We start from the raw sequence: 26,305 nt of genomic DNA, 5'->3' as shown, positions 1-26,305 counted from the left end.
TTTCTTCACTCTGTCTTTCAACCTTGTTTTCATACAATTTTAGAAAAACCATCTTGAGCTACACTGAACAAGTAGAGGATATAGATAAATAGCTTCCTTTAAATAAGTGACTGAACTTCTCTTTTACCACTAATTTTTTTCCTTCTTAATTTTCATTGAAATAAAAAGTCTTAGGGCATGGATTTTCTGCCTTTTAGCCTAATATCATCAGGTTTTGCACGCTCGTTATATCATCTGTTTACAATACATTTAATGCTAAAAGACTTATTTTTAGCTGATGAAGTAAAATAGCGAGTTGCTGGAGTTGTTGTCATAGCAGCAATCTTAACAGATAGGCTGGTCCTATTTAGCGTCTGCAGCCAAAGAGCGACCGTTAGGCAACAGTTTGACAGCTCTGCAGTATTTTTCTAAAGATGGAAATTGTACCGGCGACGGTGAATGTTTTTTTGGTCCTACTTTAAAATATTTCTTTCTGTAGGTGTGTGATGTTCGTTTCAACCAATCGACTTTCGTCTAACAGAACTTAGGAGAGCTTTGAATACACAACATGTGAGATTCGGGATTGAAGTCTTAATTTGTAGAAGCTTGAAAATAAATTCCATAGTGCAGCATATTGCAGGCTTCTTTGATTATTTATTTAACAGCCGTAAGTGTTCTGGAAGAAAAATATCAGACTAGAGAACGGGATTCTGCGTCATTTCTTCAGCAAAAATTTTAACTTGTGGCAGACTGGACAAATATTACAGAAGGCTGGAGGTTTTCTATTTATGAGCCGCACTGCCTAAGTTAGATTATAGCTTAGTATTTTAGTAATTCCATTTTTTTTTTTTTAATATGAAGCAAAAAATGTGCTTCCAAGCAAAGGAGTAGTATTTTTGAATTAGTCTGTAAAATAAGACATGTCTCTGTAAGTGATCTCTGAGCTGTCATAGAAGTTCAGTTGCCCTTCAACAGATGTCTGAATGCAGTTGCTCTTGTCTGAGATGAAAAGTGAATTTACTGTGAGGAATTTCTCCTGTTGTATCTTCCCATCAGATGGTATTGGACTTGAATTGGTTTTGGTGGTGGTGTTTTGCAGAAGACTTACCCCTCAAATTCTCCTAAGTCTCTTACCAGACAGAGTAATATTTCAAAAGATTTGTTGAAGTACCCGAGTTTAATGCTAAGAGAAAATTTGGGGCGTCTTTGGCTTCAGGAGTGCTGCAGATATGACTGAGAGTCAGAAGCTCTACTTAACCTCCTAATTGCCTTTTTTTTTCCTCCAGAACTGCTTGTTGAAATGCATTGTTAGAGGAATGCAGAACATCCTGTCAGGCTTATATGCTTATTAATTCCCAATGAATGACAGTAACTTCCATCATGTACCTCCCCATTTATGTTTGCTCCAGGTTGGAGAGTGGCAAAAGTGACTTGTGTAACTCTTTGACTGGTGCAGATTTGAGATTGCACCATTATTTTGTGGGCCGGTGCAGAGAAATCTGATGAATGAATCTGGCAGAATCATCCCATCAAAGCAATGCAATTTCAATGTTCAAGTAACATTGCAGCTTTTAAATGGATCAAGAGGCTCAGTGCTGTGAAAAAACAGAGTTTGTGCCTCCCTGCTGAGCATCTTGTGCTTTCCCTGAGCTCTGATGTGCATCTGAGCCTCCTCCATCTGCCATCGCTCCTCCAAACTTACTAACCTGACGAAAGATTAGAATCACAGAATCATTCTGGTTGGAAGAGACCATCAAGATCATCGAGTCCAACCATAACCTAACTCTAGCACTAAATTATGTCCCCAAGAACCTCATCTTTATGCCTTTTAAAGCCCTCCAGGAATGATTAGTGTAGCTTCAGCTCCCAGGCTGGCAAGCTGAACCAGCTCAGCAAAGGGGCTGTTGAGCAGCAAAGCCCATTGCTTCAAGATAGGGACCATGGTTGGGGGGCGATTCTGAAGAACTGAGCAAGAACTGATGCGTCTGGACCTGATATCAGTGTCTGTGCAGCTGTGAGGTGAAGTCTGTGCCACACCGACCATAATGCCCAAAGGTTTTGCACCAACAACAAGTTTGTGTGGCTCATAGCGAGCTGGATGGAGAGACTGCTACAGGTTAATCTGATGGGCAATGGCAGATTCACTTCAAACCCATCAGTGTCCCACTTTGAGCTGTGGTGGCTCTGTAGGTGGTTCTGCTTGTACCTGCTTGGTGTTGGAATAGGAATGCACAGGTGAAGTGATGGAGCGATGGGGTTGTATGCTCTGGCAGCAGTGCCTGCTTACCCTGGCTTGAAATGTTCATTAAACTACAGGTTGAGAGTTGTAAATGGGTTGAACTGTCATCTGCTCTTAGGTGACACCTGTTCTCTATCAAGACTTGGAAGCGTGTTGGACAAACAGAAGCGTTTTCTCCGTTAATACATCTAATTGGTGTCTTTTGTCACATGAGGGCACAACTCCAGTTTCCTTGATGGTCTGCAACACCGAGTTGCAGGCACCGAGTAAAAGGGAATGTTCACAGTCACATCCACGTGCATTTATCTGCACTTGGAGATATGTTTCTGTCACTCACCTGCTGTGTCTGTTTCTCTATTTCAGGCAAAGTCGTGCATTTGTCATATGTGTGGTGCCCACCTGAACAGACTCCACTCTTGCCTCTACTGTGTCTTCTTTGGCTGTTTTACAAAGAAACACATTCACGAGCACGCAAAGACAAAGCGACACAATTTAGGTAAGCTGCCCTCCTGATGTACTCACCGGTGCTTTTTAACTTGCTGTGTTATCCCTGTCATTTCCAGGCCAGTATTTTACAAGGTGTAATCTGGAAGAACTTTTGAAGTCAATTCACTAGGTGAAATTATTTAGGAATCTTTACCAATGCAGAAGTAAAAATTACTCTAAGTAAACACTATGTAAGGATTTCTGGTAAAGTATATGTCTAAAAAACCCTTTTGTGCCAATATAAGTGTATGGCCAGGTTTAAGGTTAAAAAAATACAGCGCTAAACTGAGACTGTAGAAAGTAGTTGCCTGTTTATCTGTGGATGCTGTGTAAGCACTGTCCTATTTTTACCATTAATCTTACTGTATTTATGGAGAACCTTTTAAAAGAGTTTTATAATTGCACATGTTCTGAGCTGCTGTTTTGTCTACATATTTGGGAAACTTAAATTCTTCAAGTAAATTTTTGTGCAAGGTGGAATTTGCTGGTTTCTACTGTACTCAAATATCTTCCCTTTCCTTAAAGGAAAAATGAAACTGAACAGAGGAGGGAGGCGCTTTGAGGATGCTCTCTTGCTTTAACACTGTTGGAGTTACTATCATGGTACTAGACAATTAAGAGCATGTCAGATAAGGTTCTTCCCAAAAGGAATAACCTTTAGATGAAAAGGGCAAGAATTAATTATACAAACCAAAATACAGAATATAGTATTGTATCATCCCAAAAAGTATTCTTTGCAGTTAAATGTAATGTAGTTGATGTACAAATACATGTAATGTGAAGATTGTACATCTGACTGCTTGATTTCTAGTTTTGGAGATTCCTTTTTTCTTTTTTTAATGTATATTTTGGTGTTTAATTCCCAGCTGCATGAGAGATGAGCTGTAAAAATATTTTTGTAGTTTTGGTAGTGCTTTCGGTTGCTTTTACTGCTGCAGTTCTCGTTGGGGAAATAACATCTGATAGGCAAAAATGAGTTAAGTGCTTTGAAATTTCAAAACGAACGGGAATTATTTTAAAACACTTGGTGACTTTTTGCTGAGCCAACATCAGTCTCCATGGAGACCAGCAGGAACCGCACACTTAATCACAGTTCTGAGAGATATCATAGATTTCAACTGCAACAGCTGTCTGAGCACTGGAAGCGATGTTTTTACAGCTCACTGCTGTACATTTTAGGAGCCTTCAGGATCATAGTCCAGAGTGTTCTTAAATACATCCCTTATTATTTCTGCTTCCCCGAGCAATATAAATTAGACACTCACACTCTGACCTTACAGTGATGATACCTGTGCTCTTGCCTCTGCTTGTTTGTTCAGTGTGTATTAATAATACTGTACTTATTTTAATATATTCCTTGAGTTGTGGATGTGGGTGACAGGTAGGTGAGGTGAGATCCAGCCATATGAGCTGCCTTTTTTATTTAATCTCTGCATTGCACGCTCTCTGTTAGTCGATCACTGCGGCAGCTTTGGGAATCATTAATGCCACGTAAAAATTTTAGGTGAGAAAACCTTTTAGCTGACAGACTTAAATTAACGGTTAAAAACATTTTTGGTATGTAGATTCCATAGTGATACTTGGACTTTTTTCCTTCATTTTTATCTTTCCTGGCTTGAACTCGCAGGCTGATGCAGGATGATGCTCTAAACCATGACAGAGGCAAGTGCACAGCATGGAGACTGGCCCTGTGGCTCCTAGGTGTATTGAAGTGGCTTGCAGGATAGTGTTGGGTACTTAGCATGTTTGGATTGTGGGCAATCCAAAATCCCTTTAAACATTAACATTCTAGAACCATATGCAGCCTGTAGGCATCTCAAAGACTTCAGAGCACAGCCCACAGACTTTTGGTCCTGGTTTAAAAGAAGAAAAAGGACTTAAGAATAGGATGGGTTTATCTCAAGCATTAGGAGAAGAAAATACCATTTCTCTTAAATATTGAGTGTGTGAGGGAAGGATAACGCTTAACTATGCCCATTGTTTTTAGTGTGTATTAGAAGACTGGGTATGTGATGCTGCATTTTTGGCAATAAAAGGAAGCTTAGAGTTCCAGCTGCTACCCCCTGCCCCGCAAGTGAGTGCCTGCGGTTCTCGATGGTTGCAAGAGAAGCCGCCTTGGCTCACCGGTTAGCAGGACTGGCCTTTTATTTTTATTTATGTATAAATAAATAAAAACTAAGTATACTTGTTTTATGACTTGTAGAGTTGATAAGGCTGTGATCACCTTGATAGAGACTGATTAGTGAGATTTTCTTACTCGTATCAGTAAACTTTAATATCTTATCAGTTCAGGAGTTGTGATCTGTGCTGCACTTTCCAGGTGCCGGGAAGACCGGGATCAGATAATTGGTTTGTGCTCTTATCGGGTAGAAGAACAAGGGGAGAGCTGGCTGAAGTTCAGAAAAATGACTTCTTGTGGGCTTGAGACTGTTATCTGAAACTAGTTTAATGATTAACACTTAATACAAGAAATTAGGGAGTGTGAATTAGCCTAGATGTTGACTTAGAATACTGTCTAAAAGAATTACCAGTTTAATCTCCTTTGTTACAGAAGCTGAACAAAATGTAGGTGACTTGCATAGAATATGAATGTGGGTTGATCTCAGGTTGATAACATTGAGTCACAGAAATTCACAGTGGGATTAATTTCAATACATGTAAAAATTACCTGAATTTGGAGTTGCTGAATGTTTTGTTCTACTTGAATGCAACCAGTGTTCAAGGAAAATGATACCAAAATATGATTCACAAATAGGTCACATCTGATGGAAGGCTGTCATATTATGGTGAACTATCCCGTTTTCAACAGTCACGTTAGTTCTGTTTAGCTGGGTATTTAAAAACTGAACATACAAGTTAGTTAACTGGATGAGACGCGTGTACGCGCACCATGGATGTGGATCACTTCCCTGTTCTTTTACTTATTGTTCTGTTCCCATCATCTCTTGTCTCTTAACATTTTCACAAGGATATCAGTGGATATATTTGGCAAAGTAAAAACACTCAGCTTTAAACAAAGCACTTCACTTGGCTCCCAGATGGAGAGTTTGAAGACCTTTTGGTGCCTAAGTTTCAAGTTTCACCCCTGAGCTGTTGTCTCTTGAAACTTAACGTCTCTTGCACCAATAGTTATAGTTGTTCTCATTCCTGCATGGTCTCCTGTGATGCCTCATTGTTTCTCCAGGCCGATTGCTTCATTTTCAAAATGAGTTCTTTTAACTTTCTCTTCAGTTGCAGCTCTTTAGAATTTTGTATATGAAGGGACGCGAGGAGATCTGACTTTAATAGCAGCCTGTTTTCAGCATAGAAGGTACAAAAGCAAAGAAAAATAGGGCAGGCATGATGGCTCACCAGAGTGACTTGAGTGATATTTTTGCACTTTGCCCTAAAGAAAACATTCTTTTTCACCTCAAAATAACAAGAATCAGAAAGATAAAGTGTATTTCAAGGGAAAAATTAAAATTATAGTAATCTGCAACAATTAACCTGTGATCTTTACTAGCAGACTCCTACTAGGATCCTGAAATTGAGCAGCCGTGTTTTGGCTTTCACGAGAAATTCCTGCCCTTCTTTTGTGCTGCCATCAGGCCTGTCCGGCCGCTTTGTCACTGGTGCTCGAGATAATTTGTCCAAAACCTACTGCAGTCTCTTTAATGCCATTAAAGTGCTGGCATACGTACAACTGTATTGTTCCAGGAGTGTGCTGGAGAGAGGACGTTTTCTCAAGAGTCCTTAATCAGGCACTAGACGGCTACAGCTTTCACTCCACCAGTGTTTCCGTGAAACTTGTCTGATTCGTTACACCAGCAATTCGTCCTGTGCTGAACAAGTGCTTTGTGTAAGGTGGGCTCGCGTTGGTTTTGGTCTTGAAATTTAGATTTCATCGCTCATGCGGGTCAGTCCAGAAAGCTGAGAAAAGGAATCGTCTGAGCACAACGTGTGCCGGCCCATTCTGATGGTAGATTGAAATGATTATAATAGAGCTCACTGGGGGTGCTATTTATTTAATGTTCTGCCAGCCCCTGACTATTATTGGGAGTAACGGGGGCTGCTTGTGGAATCTTTAGAATATATATATATGGAGAACAAGATTTGATTTTGTGTTTTGAGACCAATACTTTGGATTTTCAACCATTCTTGGTTGATAAATGTGCATAACTGATAGTGCAGTGGAGTAAATATGATACAACTCTAATAGCTTCATTGTTATTATTTTTCCTTTTTATTTTTCCTCCCCGCCCCCTAAATTGCATAGTGTTTTGTTACTGATCTCCACCACAGCGAAGATTCTTACCCCCCTTTTGGGATATTCTGCTAAAGGAGTTTTATTAAGTCCTTTGGGTACCAGGGTGAGAATCGTGGCATTTGGACATTGCACAAGGTAATGCACGCAGTCCTCATCCTCTTCTGCAAACTATGGTCCAAATAGACCAAACAAATAAAATAAGAAAGCGCATAAGCAGGATGACAGTAAATAGACATTATGGAACCTTTAATTGTTCTCTTTAATGCATGATAGAAGCAACAAACAATTTGACATAAACATTGAAAAAGTGATTTTGCAAAAGGAGGAGGAAGAAAGGGTGCAATGGAATAAAGGAGAGAGGTGGCAGGTTGGGAGAGGCTGTGAAGGATGGATGAGAGGTGGTTAGAAACCTTACCAAGCTTACCAGCCTTACAAAAGTGCTTTGCACCAGCACTGGCCCATGAACAGGAGCACAAAGGCTTTGCCTCTGTGATTCTTTTACCTGATGGGACCAAGAGAATTGCAGCTGTGTGGCTTGTGCTCCGGCTTATGGATTCAGAGTAACTCGGTGCTTTACTTTCCCTTGGTTGTGACTTTTTTCCACAGCATTTTGTTGCGATCAGTTTGCACTTACTTCTTCCTCGGTGTATGTTGAAGCAAAATGTCACTTCCTAGTTAGCCGATTTATTTAATTTCTTGGCTTTCTTGTGTTTAGCGTGTAAGAACAATATTTTTAACATTGGTCCATGTTTGTATGTGTGTTCTAAAAGGGCACGTGAGAACTGAGAGATGTGTAACCTGTGGAAGAAACTGCTCCAGACAAACCCTTCCCCTGGACCAGTATCTTTGAGCCTTCAATTGAATAGGTGCTTTTTAATGGCTTAAATGGCTTTGAATAGAAATTACCGAAATCAAACATACGTATCAAATCTTACAGGACTAGTTGTGCGTGTATTCCAGTCTGTCACTGCAATGATGTCTTTTGGTTACTTATGTCTTTGAAAGGTGTGTTGTGAATTACAAACAAATTGAAGGCAGCTAATGCTTTGTTATCTTGCACGTTTTTCTTGCTGTGCCAGAGGCAATTGCATAACTCACATTGGAACTGGAAACATTTCCCTGTGTTTTGTCTTTCTTTTTCCTCCAGATTGCAAGGTACAGATTTGACTTTTTATGGACTGCTGAGAGGAAGGGGTGTCTGACTTGGAAACCTGATTTAAAATGTTTTCTTTTTTTCCTCCTCCCCATCTTCCCTTCTGTTTTGCAGCCATAGACCTTTTGTATGGGGGTATATACTGCTTTATGTGTCAAGATTACATATACGACAAAGACATGGAACAAATTGCCAAAGAAGAACAACGAAAAGCTTGGAAATTACAAGGTTTGGTTTCCCTGCCTGAATTTCTTGTTTCTGTTTTTAATCATACCTGTCCCTCCCATTTGTCAATGGCAAAAAAACAGTAAGGGGAAGAAAGAGCTTTTGAGAGATATTAGCGCAGGCCTTGGGAGAGAGAGGTCTCGCTCTTCCTTTCCAGGAGTTAGACTGTTAGTTTAACATGTGCACCACGCCTACTTGTAGCAAAAGTATTTTTAATTGCAAGAAAATATAAAAATATCTAACATTAATCCTGCAAAGCGTGCATAGTGTTAGAGTCAGATGTGTATTAGGTAGAAAATGTAACAGTCTGTTCCTTTAGGCTAATTTAGGTGATACGGGCAATAAATCTGTTCCCCTCACATGAAATGTCACCCTTGTGTGTGATGATCTTTTCTTTTTAAATAGAACGTGCCAGCTTACTTACACACCTGTGCTTTCATGCTACACACACAGTATCTATGTAGAAATATTGACACACAAATAATATGTACACACATTTGTTTTATTCAGTTTGCTTTCCCTAATTTTTTCTTTTTTAGCCTTCACTCCAACAGTGGTTTCTCACTACCAGTGTACAATGACAGGTAAGAGGCGTGGGCTGGCGACGCACTTCACTAACAAGCGTCCCTTTGCTGATGATCCTGCCATTTTAGACATGAATCACAGTTAAGAATGCCAGTTTTATCGTGCAAATTGTTTTCCTCTCGCTTGGATATGTTCCAATGATTGAATAATTACAGCAGACTTGATTTCATATGCCCTTTCCTTGATAGAATTACTCCAAAACAAAGTTTTTCTCCTTTATTTTTGTCTTTGGAAAGGAAGTAGCGTTTACCTTTAACAGAGTAGTTTTCGAAGCATCGGTTATAAAAGCTTGTCCTCTTCCATTTCCAGTGGCCTCTAGGGGGTATGTTTTCTTAAAGTGGGAAGGTCTCTGTTTGAAAACAGGCAACTTCTTTCTAGTAATGTCTCTCACTGAATCCACGGCATCCTGTTTCAATGTGACAGCCTAAGTCAGGCCTGATAGGACTTCAAACCATTCTTAACCTCATTTCCGATTTCAAAAATAGCAGCTACCATGGTATTAACCAGAGCTTTTCTGATGGTGTAGCAAAAGTGTAGCTGCTTTTACTTAGTTCCTGCTGCAGATCCCATTCCACTTTCTGCTTATTCCCCACTTTGAGGGAGTCGAGTCGGAGGAGAGGAGGATGGCGAGGGTGCTGCTGGTTCCTGGAGCAAGAAATGCACCTTCAAATGCTGTAGCACAAAGCTCTGCTTTTCAAAGCAAGACAAAATGGAAACGTGTTTCTAAACCTGTAATGTAGGCTTCTAAAAACTCCTTCAGACCCTTCTAAACTGTGGTGTTCGGGGCACCAAATCCATCAACTACAGCAACACGACACTTGTTTGTGATGCTGTAGGATAGGAAGGCCACCCAGTTACCTTTTGAATGTGTAAATTCAAAGAGTAATTTCTTAATGATGTCCTTAGCAAATGACGTATTTGTGCCTTCTGGACTGAGATGCAGCCAGTTTGTCCTCCAGTGGACGTCAGGCTGCTACATATATATTCTATATATGTTTATATTCTAGGGTAGTTACAGCTACAAGATTGTTCATCTTGTCGTCTTGAACAACAAAGTTGTGCGGCAAAGGGAAAAATCCCTGAGAGGAAATACAGTCAGAAAACCCCTATACTGGTTAACTGACTAATGACTGGCATATTATTAATATATATATAGGCATGCATATTTATGTGAATATGCCTGCATCTTCTGTCTCGAGAGAACAATCTGTAATGACCAACGAAGATGCAACATGAAAGAATAGACAACAATACACTTTAAATTACTTGAGTACACAGTATAGACATTTTTCTTTAAAATCATGGCATAGGACCTTTTATATTATGCCTTTGCATCATGCGTGTTTCCCTGCAAATTTATCTGAGGCATGAAAAAGGGAGATACATGGGAGAAATAACAGAGAACTATGCTTTTGTTTCTTCTTCTTCCTCCATTGTTTCAACCCATCCTCTGCTCCCTGTAGTCACTCACGTTATCGGAAAGATTAGAAGGGAACCTTTCTTCCTCCAAACTGAATGTCAAGATCAGTACAACCCCCAAACTCCATGTCTTGGATTTATTTTTCTGCCACAGAGTGAGTTTATCTCCGATAGTGTTGCTGACTTAAAGACCTTAAGAAGTGAATCCAACCTGCAAAAACTAGGATGGGCTTAAAAATTGAAGTGTTAATGTTGCGTATTTTCAAACTTGTATCCGTAGTGCGTGAAGGGTATTAGTATACACTTTAATAGATGCTCACATAACAACATGATGCCTGGAGGAAAAAACTTTAAGAAAAACCCCAAATATCATGAGATTCATTTCATACTCTCGTAATATTAACCCTTAGTGTGGTGAGTTCCTGTGGCCAGCTGTAGTTCAGGGTTATATCATATAACACTGAACAAGTTGCAACTCTGCCTTTTGTTTTTCTTCTCTGGTATTGAAAACTCTTTAATGAAGGAGGTGAGAACACACGCAGCCCTTCATTCTAATTAATATTTGGATTATTGGGAGGGGAAAAAGGGTGGTTTGCTGAAGCATAGCAAAGTAAACAGTCTATATGAACGATTACGAGCCTTCATTGCCTCTTCCTTCACTCATCCGTATGTCCCTGATGAAAGTCTCTGAAAAATGACAATTTGTGTATTTGACTTAATAAAATGAATTCTTGGATGGAGATCTCACATGCTGACTTGATCTCTGGCTATTTTAAAGCATCATTTTTAAAATGATGAATTTTTGCCCCTATTTCCTTTAATAGTAAATGGTAACCTGTGCATGTTTTGCAAACATTTGTTTAAGGCAGTTTACATTGGACTTTTTTGGCATGTTTATGGTTGTTATTAAACTTTCCATTAACCTTTTTCCTTCTTTGAATTTTTGTTGTTGTTGGATTGTTTTTTTTTTTCACTTTTAAGTATTGAACCATTCCTAATAAATAGTTCTTTTTTGCCAAATTTTCGAGAGTATTAAAACCTCAATACTTTTGTTAAATTATATAGCAGCAAAGAACACTTCTAAATTCCTGTCCCTGACTTGTGCTCTTTCTAATGAAAGGCTTCTCTAAGAAGCTTTTCTGTCTGTCTTGCTCTGTGTGTTGTGGCGTTAACTGTACGTGGTTTTCTGTGTGGTTGAATTTATTTTTAATTGAACAATATTTCATTCACCCCGAATTTGGCAAAGTAATCCAGTCTGTCGTGTTTAACTTCACTTGAAGGGTCGTTCTTGTGAATCGCTTTGGTCCCCATCCCATCTAAGCGTTTAAGCTGTATAGTTATATATAGGAATAGTCCAACTGACACATATGGAACTATTGCATGCCTGAAGCCGAGCGCACATTTCCAGGTGTGAATTTTGCTATATTTGGTTTAAACCAGGATTTAAACGTATCCAAGTCTGATTATTATGAGATTTCATCCCGTTGTTAGACGATATTCACTGTGTTTGGCCGTCTTTAAACTCCAGTGAATCCAAATGCGCGAGTCCCAGTTTACAGCTGGCCGGTGCAATAGCTGGGACTAACCCGGCGCTGACAATTATTTTGAACTTTTTAGAAACCAATTTATCTAAATTCCTAAGGGAGTATTACAAATATGAAAAGGGCTGCTGAAGGCATCTCATGTAGAACTTGTTGCAAGCCAATGTTCTGTCATATGTGAACTGTCCATCTGCGCATCCCTGAAGTTGCCTGGTGCGTTTGCTCGCTGTAGAGCGTGTTCAAAGCATTGCAGCTGGTTACGCTCATCAATCTGTTACACAGTAATTAGTTGCCTTTTCTGTTTCCCTGGGTGCGTAGCTTGATGCTGAACCTTGGATAAAGGGACTATATGATTCTGGTACTCGCTCTTGCACTTCTTGCATAATCTATTGTTGAATCAAATAAACCGAGAGCTGGGTGCCTCCATGTAAATAAGGATTTTTCTAGTCCTCGAGCATCTGAAAATGAGACCCTTTATTACTAGAGCCCGGAGGGTCAGTAGTAGCTGTGAACGGAACGTTTTTGGGTGGGTAGCTTCTGACAAGCGTAGCTATTTCTGAAAATGAAGATCAAAGAGCTATTAAAATTTAATGTATATTATGCAGAATGCGTAATCCTCTGGCCATATTTTCCTACTCTTCTTTCCATATGTATGATTTATAATTTATTTTCTGTAGCACAGCACTGTTTCTGCTCCACGCATTCTGTGAAAAATAACACTTAATTGACTTTAATCCTGAGTTTTAGAATAGATTGCTTGGTGTCTTATTATTCTTTACTTTTAAACCAGGATGCTTTCGTGGCTCAGTGTAACTGACCTTGCACAGTGTAGTAATTCTGTGCTGCATGGGATGCTGCAGCAGGACTGAGCTGCTCAGCACATGAGTCTTCACTGTTGTGTTTTTCTCGTATCAGATTTACACTGAACATGACCCTGTGCTTACTCAAGGTCTATTTTGTGTCCTGCTTACCTGATTCATTGCTACTGTGCTTTCCTTTGAACAAAAGAAATGTGTTGGAAATACAGTGTTGGTGTTAAGGGGATAATGACAGATTTTAGTGGCAGCTACTTCACCAGTAATTGGAGGTTTTGGTTGGGGGAAGGGTTATGTTTAAACCTATTAACTGTGCTTTTTGTTCATGTCTGATATGTCAGTTAAGTGAACCTCAAACATTGGGACTTGCTAATTCTCGTTCCTACATCAGTGGGTATAACAAGAGCTCACACTCTAATTGTATATCCTAAGACATGTAGAAACTATTAAGTGTATCGAATTACTAAATTCTGTTATTCAACTGTAAAGAATAAGCCTGTTTCTGTCCATTAAGTTGGGTCAGGTTTGATTTCTTTAATAACTTGTCACAGTTTGGTGATGAGGTTTCTTGGTTATCTGTCATTTGACCTCCTCTGAGCACAAAGAAATGCTTTTTTGAGTAATAGTGGGTTTATTCTTGTGCTGAAATTTCTTTCTAACTGAAAGGAGGATTATAATTCAATAACAGAAAATTTATTTGAGTTAGATATTATTTATAAGAAGAGCTTTTTCCTATTTGTTGGAAGATTGGTTGTTACATTTCTTAACAATATTGGGGGGGATAAAAATAAATCAGTCTCTTGTACGTAGATTGAATCTGACTTAATGGACAGCACATTGAAAGTTTTTACTTGAACAGAGTTTTTAATCCTTTTTACTAAACAACTTCCTGAAACTTTGTTTTCATCTGCTTAGGCATTGGAGAGAAGTATTCAACATGGGAGCCAACCAAACGAGAGTTAGAATTGCTACGACACAACCCCAAGCGGCGAAAAATAACCACAAACTGCACCATAGGTAAGTTCTAGAAATCCTTTCCGAAGCTGATTCTCAGCCACTTGTATGTTCAAAATTCAGTGCCGTTTTACCGTAAATATTTTTACCCTGGGGTAATTGTAGTGGGTTTCCTTAACCACTAGGGTAACAAAATAAGCTTATTTTACACTCTGCTTTTCTTGCTGTGGAAGGAGATCTGCACTTGTGCTTCAGGTACAGGCGATGATTCATACAAAACAGAACTCTAAATGCATATTGTCGAAAAAAGACTTTAGCAGAAATCAGTGATGTCGACTCAGTCTTCATCAGAGATCCCATGCAGGTGTATGAAGGGAAATCCTGTCGTTGATACGTTATCTTTAATTATATTAGTCTGTTGGTAAATCTGGTTTTAGCAGACAGAATAAAAGCAGTGATGTGTTTCTCCTTCGTGTTCTAAACTCTAAATGGGGTCTCTTCAGTTTCGTATTGACTCTGAAAAGATGTGATTTGTTCTCCAGTGTGTGTCATGTAGCAGTTTGAAAATGCACATCAAATGTTCGATGTTTAGAGTTCAGCAGTCTGGAACAAAATGCTCTCTGACATGTGGCCATATCCACTGAGGGATGGAGAGTATTTGAGTCAGGGTGATTGAAAATGAAAAGTTTTCACGTTTTCTGCTGTCTTTGGGTTGGGGGAGTAGGAGATTAAAACCACCTTCCTGACAAGCTCTAAGGAAGATTATTGAGCATTTTCTTATACTGTTAAATGTGCAGTAACACTTTAACGGTGAACATACAGGGACATTGGAAGTAGAAAACTTTAAAAAGTATTTTCCCAATTTTTGAGCTACTTTCCATTCTGTGAGAACACATGGTGACTTCAGCACATTTGCTTTTGTCAAATACACTAAATATAATTGCAAAACTTTCTAATGTCGTGTTTCTAATACAGTAAGTCATACTTAACCCAAAATACGTGTATATATATTTGGATAAACGGGCCGAGAAGCACAGACTAAATTGTAGTAAGTTGAAAATGCAATGAATGGTAACGCTGAAGGCCGGACCCGTGCGTTCGCAGGAGCGGAACTGGAAAGACAAGTTGGAAAAACATTTGGGCTTTCAAGCCCCCAGGGAAAAATAACCAGGCAAAGTTTGCTTGTGTCATGTTCACAGCAGGATTTTGTATTTTATGAAACTCCAGTATATTTTGTGAAGACGCTTACAGATTACTTAAGATAATAGAACTGTGCAGGGGAAAAAAATAAATAGTTGAATACAATTCTGAAGGTGAATGTGACCTTTCTGAAGAACCGAGGCACGTTTCTTTTTCCAATTGGAAGGAATGCTATGCCTCCTCTTAAAGGATTGAAAATTGTTCAGCCTGTTTAAAAAGGACATGCCTGGTTGCATGAAATCCCACACAAGGCTGCACGGGCAGGGGAGCGCTCCCGAACCACAGGGATGAGGGCAGTGACTGATCTCTTCGCTTCTGCGGGCCTGCTTTTAATAGTTTCTCCTACTGAGCCCTGGAGCTGTCGATGTGCTGAGATAGAGAAAGAGAACAAAATCAAAGCACCCAAGAGACATAATGCAGTTTTGGGCTACAGTTAAAAAGCAAAAGACTAGCTTTCTTTCACAAAAATACATTGGGGGTTTAGCTGAAGGAAGAAAAGACCTGCCGTTGTCCTTGAGCCTTTTCTCTCCATCTAACCTGCTAAATATATACCTGCTTCAGAGTCTTTTTTTCCCTTTACTTTCCTCACATCGACTCGTCTGTTTGCAGTTTCAGATCGGTGAGGAGCCTGTATGCAGATTGAAATGCTGCAATTATCTGGACATTCCCATTTCTGTCTTTGTTTGTAATACTCAATTCTTGCGCCATCAAATTTTTGTCAATCCCATAGCAGATATTAGTGAATCCTGTTTATCTTCTGAGGTAGGTAAATGGCTCAGAGAATAGGCTTAATGTCCAGTTTTATTGGTTCTGAAAATGAAGATTACGTTGATAACCATCTATAAGCATTGCACATCTGTTGATCAGTTCTATTTACAAGAGAGTCTGTTAAAGCATAACCAGCTGCCTTTGATGTACAAAACGCTCTCTGCGAAGCTGTTTTAAGAAGAACGCCAGGGATGTTTGCTGCTTTCTGTCTTCCCTCCAGAGATGGGTGATGTTCAGCATTTCTGTAAGACAAGTGTGTTAGTATTATAACTACAGGAAGTGGGACAATACTCTCAAACCTACACTTAACTTGTATGTGAGGGGCTTGCATATAATTTTTAACCATACATTAAAATACATTAAAATGACATTTTTCATATCTAGAACACGCTTAGGTGTGTTGTCGTTTCCTGTTACATTTATATTATTTACATGACCCTCATTTAGGTGAATATTTTACTCTAAGACAGAACCTTCTTTGTACATAGAGATCTTTCTTTATTCCAGATTTGCAGCAATCTCATGATGCTGCTCAGACAGCTGGAGGCGTCTCCTACTTTTTGTGAGCTGTTTGAACTTCTATACAGCTGCAGGATCCTTCGTCTTTCATTGGCACCGTCAGTTAAATCTGAAGAACACTCAGTCATGAAATGAATATGTTATAATAGGGAATTGAGCTGGTAGTTCATTAGAGGCGATACTGTGCAAAACTACTGGATTTTGATTTAGCAAAATGAAATTGTTTCCACTTACGCGACAGTTTGAAACCCAGTGAAGAATGAATTTGTTCACATCCTCAAAAAAAACCACCCAAACCAAAATAACAACGACAACAAAAAGACAAAAAAGAAACCACCTCACAAAATAAACAAACAAAACCCCATAAATTTTGCTTGGTTCTCTTTTAAAACGATACGTGTTTCCATCTCACAGTTATTTTTCCCCCTAGTGAGAGACAGAGTAGGTAACTTCCTTCTTTTGCCATTGAGCAAATTGCTCTTCAGATGGAAACTCGGGTTGGGCAGAGTTTGCTACAGGGTATGGAAACTGCCGATTCCTGCCTCGGGGGTCTCGCCAAAGGGCTGTTTGTTGTTTTCGGGTGCTGAAGGGATGGTGTATTGTGGGCAATGCAGATGATGAGTGGAAAGTAGAGATTTTTTTAAGTTACTGTGTATTTTTCTCAGCAGTATTGCTGAATTGTGGTGTAGGCTATTCAGTTCATAGAATATTTCTATTCACAGAAATGCTCATCTTGATTTTTTTCTCATTTCAAGCATCATATAAACACCAAAACTTCTAAATGGAAAATCAGATAAGACTTAACAATTATTATATTAGATTCTAACAGTGGGAAAATGTAATTTTTCAGCCTTTTCTTGTCTGTGAAGAGCGTGTCCTCCACAGGTGAGGGTAGGTGACCAAGCTCCACGTTCACAAGCACCTTTTTTTATTATAGGGTTGTACTGGGAGCGAAAGCGATGCAGGAGCTTTCAGGAACTCTTTTCCAGAGCTCGCCTTGCTCTGCTGTCATTAATACTCCCAGCAGATCAGCTCTCCTGAGCACATGAAGTATTAGCTCGGGATCAGCTGGGCTCTGATTAGCATATGAAGTGACTTTGTGGCTAAAGATCAGTATATTAACAATAGGAAGAATTAGACTCCCAAGGCACAGGGGTAATTAGCAGGAGCCACCTGGGATTGCCATTTGCAGCATCACAAAAAGGCAGAGGGGTTAGACTTTCTATGAGACAGAGCACATCCTGTTGGGAAGGGAAGATGAGGTCTGGGGAGGAGAGAGAAGCAGTAACTGGGGGAGTAGCAGGTGGTTTTTGCAGCTGTGCAATGAGTGGAATAAATATTGCAGCTGAGCTATCATGGAAAGGTGATGAGGAAAGGGGAACAGTGGCCTGGGAGATACTTCTGATTCTCTAGACAAGCTGCCAGGAGCATTTCTGCTTCTGCAGGAGTAGCAGCAACTTGAAGGTGTTGAGGATGAATTACTACTTGCAGCTCTGTTGTGGATGTACCAATGTTCTGGTGGATTTTCTCTAGTCAAATGCTACTCAAGGCAGCTCAAGTGGAAAAGTGGAATGAAAAACATGGTTTGGTACAGCACTAAATTTTTAGCTGTAACTTAAATTTAAAAGTTACTGATTCGTAGGCAGCATTACCTTTATATTTGAAATCATGACCAAAGTGCACCTTGAATAGAAGTATCTGTGATTCTTGAATTCTTTTTATACTGCTGTGGGGTGAAGGAAAACCACCTTTAATACCACTCAGGTGAATGTTCCTCTGTGACTGCTTTTTTTCATCTAACTTCATAATTAGAATGGTCATGTTGGAAAAATGTTGCCTAAAAAGTTGGATTAGTAAAATCAAAAATGTCAGGGAGATCCTGCTGTTCCCATTTTACCTCGTCATGAGTTCCGATCATTGAACTGAGTTGTATGTTTTTCCTAGGTGTAAAAACCAATAGACTTGATAGTAAAAATAAATTTAAAACCCCTTTCTTCTTAAATCTCTCAGGGAATTTTTAGAAAACTTACATGCTGGGATTTACTTGCTGAGGTTTGGGGAGACTTGAAGTTTACCTCTTTAGCAATAAAAAATACAAAGCTTTCCTCTGCAAAAGACATTTTGAGAAGAAATTCCAGATTTGATAGGTCAGGGTATTGTTGTCTCAGAGTTTTCCAAAGCCGGTGCCAGAAAGCAAATCGCATCACTGCTGTAATACCCTTTAGTGTGGTTTATCTCTATGTCCCTTAGTGTGGTTTATCTCCTCGTCAATCACTGACTGAGCTCTCCGATTTAATTGCTCCTTGGTAAGCTTAGGGATGCTTGGAGTGAGCAACCTCTTGTTATAGGAACTTTTGTTAGAGAACTAAGTGTGTCACCTTACCTTCCCATTTGAAGGCTTTACTCATGAACAGCGAGCGCTTCAGAATGCGGATTTGATCCGAGACGACCCTCGCTGAGGAACAAAGTGGTTTCTGCTCTTACTGTGATAATATTGGACTGAATTTCAGGCCCTCTTTCAGAAAAGACATAAGCTGGTGTCTTTCAGTACATGAGTTGTCCTGTTTTAAATTTTAATTTTAAACAGAAAACGAACTTTTCAGGCTTTTAGGATCTCACGTGAAGAAGACAAACTCTGAGAAGCCGGCGTCCGTGATAACGTGGCCTATATTGTTCCGTATCTAGCTTAATATTTTAAGTAAATATTCCATAACTACATTAATTCCTTTTTGTCTTCCAAGATTCTAGAATCAGTTATCTTGTATTTCTCGATTTATTTCTCTTATAAAATTAGTCAGTAGTAAGGCTGAAATCTGAATGCCCTTTTTGGCTTATGCTATTTGCTGTTCCTGCTGGAGTGGACATGGGGAACCTCAGAGTTTGTGGCTCCTCCTTTTCAGCCTTTATACACATTCCTCCTCCCCAAGAGGAAGAAAACAAAGCTCTTTGAAAGCAGCTGATATAAAATGTTTGCCTGTGTTTTGATGGATGACTGAAGAATAGTCAAAACTTGCCAGGCACGTTTTTCAGCTTATAAAGATTAACAGAAGAAGAATCCTGATTGCCTTTACGAAGAACTTTTTTTGCCTAAGGGTTTAGTCCTCGTTTCGAATTAAAATACTGTAACAAGTTCAACTATAAACCAGTGAACATCTTTTTTTCCAGGAAATATCAGCCAATAGTAGTGGGATAGCTTGGAAAATAGAATTATGGATTGAAGGAATTAATGTCTGATTTTGGCCCTTGTTAGGCCTCCCAGTATTTCTTGGTTGATCTTCTTGCAGTAGCGTATGGATTGTTGAAGAAACCACCGGATCTAACTTGTGTAGATCAGGAGTATTCTTAGCAGTTCTTGGAAAGAAGATACTTTGGGTTTTGTGTTTGTGGGTTTTCTGTTTTTTCGGTATCTGTGTACAGAATAAATCCCATGCCTTTGCTTCGTTTCCAGACAAAATTAACAGTATGTCAAAACCCTTTTTGAGGAGAGGTTGCCTTGAAGCTTGAACTCCGTGGCAGGTTGGCATTGGAAACGGCACTGAATGTGTTCCAAAGGGGATTCTCGGGTTCAGGGGTCTGCTTGAAGGTTTTCATTTGCGTGGCTTTATGTGGGAGCGCTTTGCTTTAAAACAGAATAGCAAGTTGAGTAAACCTTTGGGTATATTTGCTGTCTGATGAGCAGTGGTTTTTTCATACAGTTTTTAGAATTATTTAAAAAAATAGCTAAAAAATTGTTAATGGTTTGACTTCTTTTCCTTCCCGGTAAAGCTTGTTTCATGTGTTTTATTAGTGGGGAAAGAGCAGAGAGAGACACTGATGTATAGGCACATGTGTAGCTGAAATAATATGAAATATTGCAGATGAAGAAATGTTGACACAAACATCAAAGTTTGTGAAGCTGGAATTCGAATCTCCAGGGATATTTACCTCAAATACAACCCCTGCAGACTGTACCAAGTCAAAACTACTTGTATATCAAATCAGCAGATTGCAGTTGGAGTTGAATTTTTCTATTATCCTGTCTTGGAAAATTGCCATTCGTGTTACTTGCATAGAAAATACGTTGATTGTGTAACTCTAGGTGGCTCTTGGGGGTTTGAGACAAAGGAAGATCCACTGCGTATGTTCACAATGTGGAATTCCTTAGAAGACAAGGTTCTTAATCCAGGACTTGCATCGTGTTCCAGACTTCTAACTCAAACCTGATGTTCCTGCTCCGAAGTTTTTTAAAGCGAATCCGTGGTTGTTACTGATCCATACGCATCTTTTTTTTTAGTTTACAGACAGCATTTCAATTTGAAATTTTCTAAAATTGTGTTCTGTATTTCTTGAAGTGAAACTTCATCGTTTGGATCCAGGTAGGTAGCAGCACAAAAAAAGCCCTTCTTTCCCCTCCTAGATGCTGATTCAACTTTCAAGTGTAAAATGTTTGCTGAGTCAATTATTTGTCTTACCTATCTCTCCCTAATGGGAGTTAATTTTTTTGCTGTGCTTTCTTCACTAAGTCTTTATATAACTTCAATATGCAGTCAAAACACTAAGCCTTTAACATGAAAAATGCAGTACATGTTAGTCGCTTGTCATCGTCTACTTGAACAGGCTTTTATGGGAATGGGAAGTTTCTTACCAGAAAAAACCTAACAGCAATATAAAGCCAGAATTTGATTCTAGTCTTCTGAGCAAGATCCCTTTATTTAGATAAAGAAAATTTATCAGGGTGTTTCTTTAGTGTTTAAGCAGCTTAAAAAACAATACAGTGGATGGTCACAGAAAAACAGACGTGCTAAAGGTGTTTAGCTTTCGGTGACTGTCAGAACAAACACCAGACCTGGCCCTTCTTGGACAGCAAACCCCGAGGTCGGCAGGTACGTCTCCTGTTTTCTTGACCACACTACACCAAGCTACATATCGCTCTATTTATCAATATCATGCAGTGATGCTCTAAAAACCGAGACCTTTCTTGAAATGGAAGATGTATTTTTGCTGCACAGTGGTGAGGTCAGTGCAAAGATACTTCCATAAACTCTAAATCAAGAGCCAGATGAGGAAGTTTCAGCATTAGCCCGTGTAGCTACACTGATTATGGTCTTAACGTGTGCTTGGCATCTTGTGGGCAGAGACGCACCCTTAGCATAAGATTCTTTTTCTCACTATTAAAAAACCCAACCCAAAGAAACAAACTTTGATTTACGACTGTATTTTAACCTGGTTAACTACATGTCACTACAGAGTGTGACATTTTCAACAAGGCCAATCATCTCCATCTCAGCTTTGTTCTTTTGTGGATCGCTTTTTGGATTATATTTACTGTGACCTTCCGTTCTGCTCTTTCGTATGTGCCTCTAGAAGTTGGGCTTTGTGTGGACAGAAGGTAGATACAGTATATACCGAAACTAGGAATATGCATAAACAGCATGTGGCATGGTCTGTGTGTTGTGGATTGTTGGAATAGCTCCGTGCCAATTCATCAACAATAATTTGTGCACATTAATATATTTGGATGCATTGAATTTCGCTGGCGGGTAGCCTGCTCCTTAAGCTATTAATTCGTGAAATCTGTTTTGAGGAAGGGTAGAAACTTGTAGGCAGCATATGGTGTGATATTGGGGGAAAAGGACGGCTGCGGGTGTGAATTCTATTTTGTCAGTGTAGTGGGAGTAGCTCTTGTTCTGCAGAGCTGCCATCTGCACAGGAACCGCGTGGAAGGCTGCGCCGATCAGGCAAGAGCTCACTGAGCCTGAAGTTTGGCTGCTTTGGGGGAGGGCAAAGAGAATATGTTGTTCTGTGCCACCTTTTGAAGTAGTACATTCTGTATAAAGGGTGGGTTTACTTTCCTTTGCCATCAAGTTGCTGTATAAAAATACCTTGAAGGGTCTGCAGCTTAACAAGTTTTTTCAAGGCCAGTTGTCGTGATGGCTCCGTATCGATCATTCAGTCGTTCTGACAAACACAGTTCCTGTTCTTTGCCTACTGCTGTTCTTTTCTGATGTTGGGTGTTTTCTGTCACCTCTCCCCGACCTTCCTGCAGTCATCGGATTAATCATTATTTTCATGCTCTGGTTCATAGGACTTTAATGTCTTGAATTTGCTTTATATGGCGTGTAAGACAGAGCAGCTCCTACTTTGTGGTTACTTTAGGAGCTTCTCCCACCTTTATTCAGCTTCTTTACATTCATTCAGTAACACGGTTGTAAGGGCTCTGACTTCATCATTAAACTAAGACGTTTTGTGCAATTCATATGCATATATGCAGCATTTCTGCTGTGCAGAAATAGGTCCCGCTTTGTTTCTCTAATTCTTGATGTGCTGTGTGCTTGGAGTGCGTCATGTTTACATCTTTCTCCTCCAGCCAATTGACTTTTCAAGTGTTACAGGGATCGGAGAATCAAATCTATTACTAACTATCAAAGCATTATATGATTATTTCCAGTGCTGTATATGAAAGGTGGTGTTATTGCTAGGGCGTGTTCTGTGAATTGGAGATCCAGGTTGTCTGTGTGCGTTCCCCAGTGTGTTCACCTCCTGCTGAGAGATCCTGACAGAGATGGGATCAGGTTGAAGCACAACAGACAAAACTTGTTCAGTGGGTCTTGATGTGCCAAGATTCAGAAGTTTGGTACAAGTTCTGCTGCAGAACTTCATGTCTTTTTCAGTCTTACTGATTTCAGCTGAGAGAATCAAATCGAGGCGATTGCCACGGATGATTACATGCTGTGTAGCTTTCTGGGTTTGAGAACATGATGTATTGGTTTCTTCTTGAGACACCTGAGAGAGAAAAACAATTCTGCAATGCAGGTGGTCAGTAAAAATGCTGAAGGTAAGAAATTACAGCTATAAAACCTGACATTTTCTGTAGTCTTGAAGGAGAGGAAAAAAAGGCCTTATTTGCCCAGAGTGTTCACAAGTCCTCCTGCTGGGTGACTTACCAGAAGGTTCAAACCCAATCTTGCATATTGCAGAGATCTTTGCTTTAGCTCCCCTTTCCCCATGTTTATTTTAAACTTAAGCTTGGCTATGGGAGACAGTAAATTCATATCGGTGCCCATTATATTTACAAATATTTTTAAAACAGTTTTTAGGTGTGGATTTAACTATGTCACCTTAGTTTAGCAAAAGACCTTTCCCTGGTTTGCCGTCTTCTAAAATTCAGGCTATTCTTGACACTACAAATACAGGGCAGCCATTGCTTTAACAGGAAGAGAATTCAACTTCACACCCTGGCCAGGAGAAATTGCTCCTGGAGTATTTCTTTTATCCTACCTAGATGAAAACCCAACCTTTGTGGACCTGTCACATGAAACCTTGTGTTCTTGTCTCAGGATTGTTGTCCTGCTCTGCAGCTGCAAGCCGGCCGAAAGAGAAGTAATTTTACTTATATTGTGATGTGTTCCTTTTCACTATTATGGTGATAAGTTTGGAGACACGTTGGCTGGGTTTGGCCATGGAAGGTTTCTGTCGGGGTGTTTCTTTTCCTCCTTGTGGGGAAATAAAATGGCTCATGTCATAGGTGCTGGGGTGCACAGAACTTCCTAGTGGAGAGAACAAGTGATGCTGCAGTATCTTGGACAAGTTGTCTCTTCCCTCATTTTAGGAGCTTTGCTAAAGCTATTGCCATTTGATGTATTAAAAAAATTACTCTAATTCCAAAGCTGTACAGGAGTTTATCTGCAGATTTCATAGTGTATGTTGTATCTACCATATTAATGTTGTTCCAGTTCTTAAACTCTGCATTAATTTTTTAATGAGATGACACTGGAACACTTCAGAATACAGGTATATCGGGGGTATTGCAGGTTCTCATCACTGGAGAGGCTGAACAACAATGCAGGGAAATATTTGTCAGGAATGATATGAGTAACGTTAATTCTGCTTTGATTCAGGAATAATATGAGTAACATTAATTCTGCTTCGAGTTAGAGGCCTAGATCAGGTTACTTCTGAAGATCTTCTACAGCTTTGTTTCCTGTGATTTTACTGAAAGATTCAATGCACTTTTCAGTGGTTGGGTCAAAAACATTCACTTCATTTTGTTTTGGAACCTTGTTTCTTAATTTAAATTCACAGGGAAAAAGTCCTTGCAGTCCCTTGTGTTGCTTGAAACAGCTTTTCTGTTTACACAAGCTATATGAAAAATTAAGGGTAAGAGGTTTATTTGTTTGTGTTGCCGGATATTTTAGGAATGCTGACTCATTTTACCAAGCCGAGGGTGTGCACACATGCGCAAATTACCATCAAATCAAGGATGGGAACTTAAAGGACATCAAGTGCTCCCACTTCGGCTGTGTGCTTGGTCTTAACCCAAGGGTACAGTTACTGCAAAGTAAATGACGGACTGTAACCTCACAGCCTGGCTTACTGTGTCCACACCCTTAAAAGAGATCGCTTGCCACGTTTGAGGTGCTTTAAATCTGGAGAACCAGAAATAAAGGTGGTTGGTCGGTGTTGTTCTGGACAACCAGGGCACACAGTGCTTGCTGAACTCAGTGTTTACAGGTGAATGAAACCACAGGGAACATTCCCTAAGGCAAGGAATGGAAACTGCTCTGGGCTGTGGAATGCTTCATGGTTTGGCATCGTTACTTTGTGGATCGATTAGGAGATGTACATATTGTCAGTATAGTATAGAGAGCACTTTGTGTCTGGCACACTGTGTATGCTGGGGAATCGTTGTGTGGCTTGGGGGTTTTGTTTCATCTGTGCAATGGTAATATAAAATGCTATACTTCTTGTGTTTGATCATACTCTCAGTAACTTTTTGATCTGTTTGCTCTAAGGATATGACTTTTCCTTATGCTCTTCCAATGATGTGAGTTTGAGCAGTGTGTGTGAAAAGGCTGATCCCTTGCTCTGCAGAAGAACCTATAGCAAAGCTGCCTTTGGTAGTCATTGTTTAAAGATGTGCATTTTTCTCCTAAATCTGGCAAAGTTAAGCGTAACCTTTCGTCAATCTCATCTCCAGTTGTTGCTGATTATTTCTATATTATTACTATAAATTCTTTATTTAAATAAGCTACAAACATGTATGTCTTATGCTGAGCCTTTAGTCCAGTGTTGTTCAAATATTACGTGATTGTTTTAAGTGAAGGTAGAGCACGATACAGGGACACTGCGGAGCTCTTCCAGAATTGATTTAGAGCTGCAAACTTAAGTTTTCCTCAACCCACACTAGCAGGTATGACACAAGGAAATAAACCAAAATACCAGATCTAGGTGATCTCTTTGCGTGATCCTGTGACTTTTTTTGCATTACTGAAGTGAATGAATGATGCATTGAGCCACAAATGCAAAAACTCATGTGCAGAACACCTGTGTAGTCTAAAAGAAGAGGTGGAAGAGTCAGCAGCCCTGATTGCAGCAGCAACTGTCACTTGTTCTCCATCCTGCCTGGGTGGCAGTGGGGCGGTTAATTCTGGTTTCCAGAGCCCTGTGGTAGGAACAGGGATACAGGCACTGGGGCTGTGGCTGTTTTGCTCCCCAGCCTGTGTTTTTTTAGACAACCACCTGTGCTGGAGGTTTGTTCCAGCTGGAGGGAATGCGAGGGCTGCATGTCTGAGACCAACAGTTCCTGCATCCCTCCCTCATTCTGGCGCTGCCCTTTTGTCCTGAGCTGCGTGAACCTGCTCAAAGGGCTAAAGGCCCATCACTGTTTGTCAGCCGAGCATTTCACCCTCTCGAGGCGAGACTTTTTCTTCTGCCAGACGGGCAGGGTGAACCAATTCACTGCGGAGTCGAGCGGGTACCAGCTGGGCACAAGGGGAACATCCCTTTGGGCATCAGCGAGCTGCTAGATGGGCTTTGCTGCCGTGTGGAAATGCCCTCGCCTTCCCTCCCTGGCAAATCCTGTCCCTGTGTTCTGTATTGTGCTGCGATAGTAATCGGGATGTGTGATGGGGTGACAGAGTGGCGGGGGTGTTATGTGCATCTTGTGAGTCAGGGTCCACGTTTCAGGCCAGTCTGATGCTGACGGAGCCGCAGTTGGAACGGCTCCAGCAACAGGAACTCCCAAACTCTCTTGCCACCGTGTTTTCTAACTGTGAGACAATTATTTTTAATATCTAATTAAATCTCACTTCTTGGGAGCTCAGGTTTTTTTTATTATTATTATTAGCTTTGGTAGGCCACAAGAATTAATTACAGTTCTCTTTGCAGTGGCCTGTGACATACTTGAAAATTGTCGGC

The 26,305-nt window shown here is 40.0% G+C and overlaps 1 protein-coding gene across 3 annotated transcripts in view; it reads left to right on the top strand.

Moving 5' to 3' along the window:
- USP22 (ubiquitin specific peptidase 22) overlaps positions 1-26,305 on the top strand; it is a 92,145-nt gene that overhangs the window by 33,500 nt on the left and 32,340 nt on the right. For 2 of the 3 annotated variants that reach the window (XM_071815336.1, XM_065850456.2), the window contains exons 2-5: positions 2,582-2,714; positions 8,218-8,331; positions 8,868-8,912; positions 13,604-13,705. In XM_071815336.1, the coding sequence (XP_071671437.1) occupies positions 2,582-2,714; positions 8,218-8,331; positions 8,868-8,912; positions 13,604-13,705 (394 nt within the window). The remainder of the gene's footprint in view (positions 1-2,581; positions 2,715-8,217; positions 8,332-8,867; positions 8,913-13,603; positions 13,706-26,305) is intronic. The other variant, XM_065850457.2, reaches the window with a different exon arrangement.

This window comes from Patagioenas fasciata, chromosome 15 (genome assembly GCF_037038585.1).
Source record: "Patagioenas fasciata isolate bPatFas1 chromosome 15, bPatFas1.hap1, whole genome shotgun sequence".
Classification (NCBI taxonomy): domain Eukaryota; kingdom Metazoa; phylum Chordata; class Aves; order Columbiformes; family Columbidae; genus Patagioenas; species Patagioenas fasciata.
This window is presented reverse-complemented; position numbering and strand designations above follow the sequence as displayed.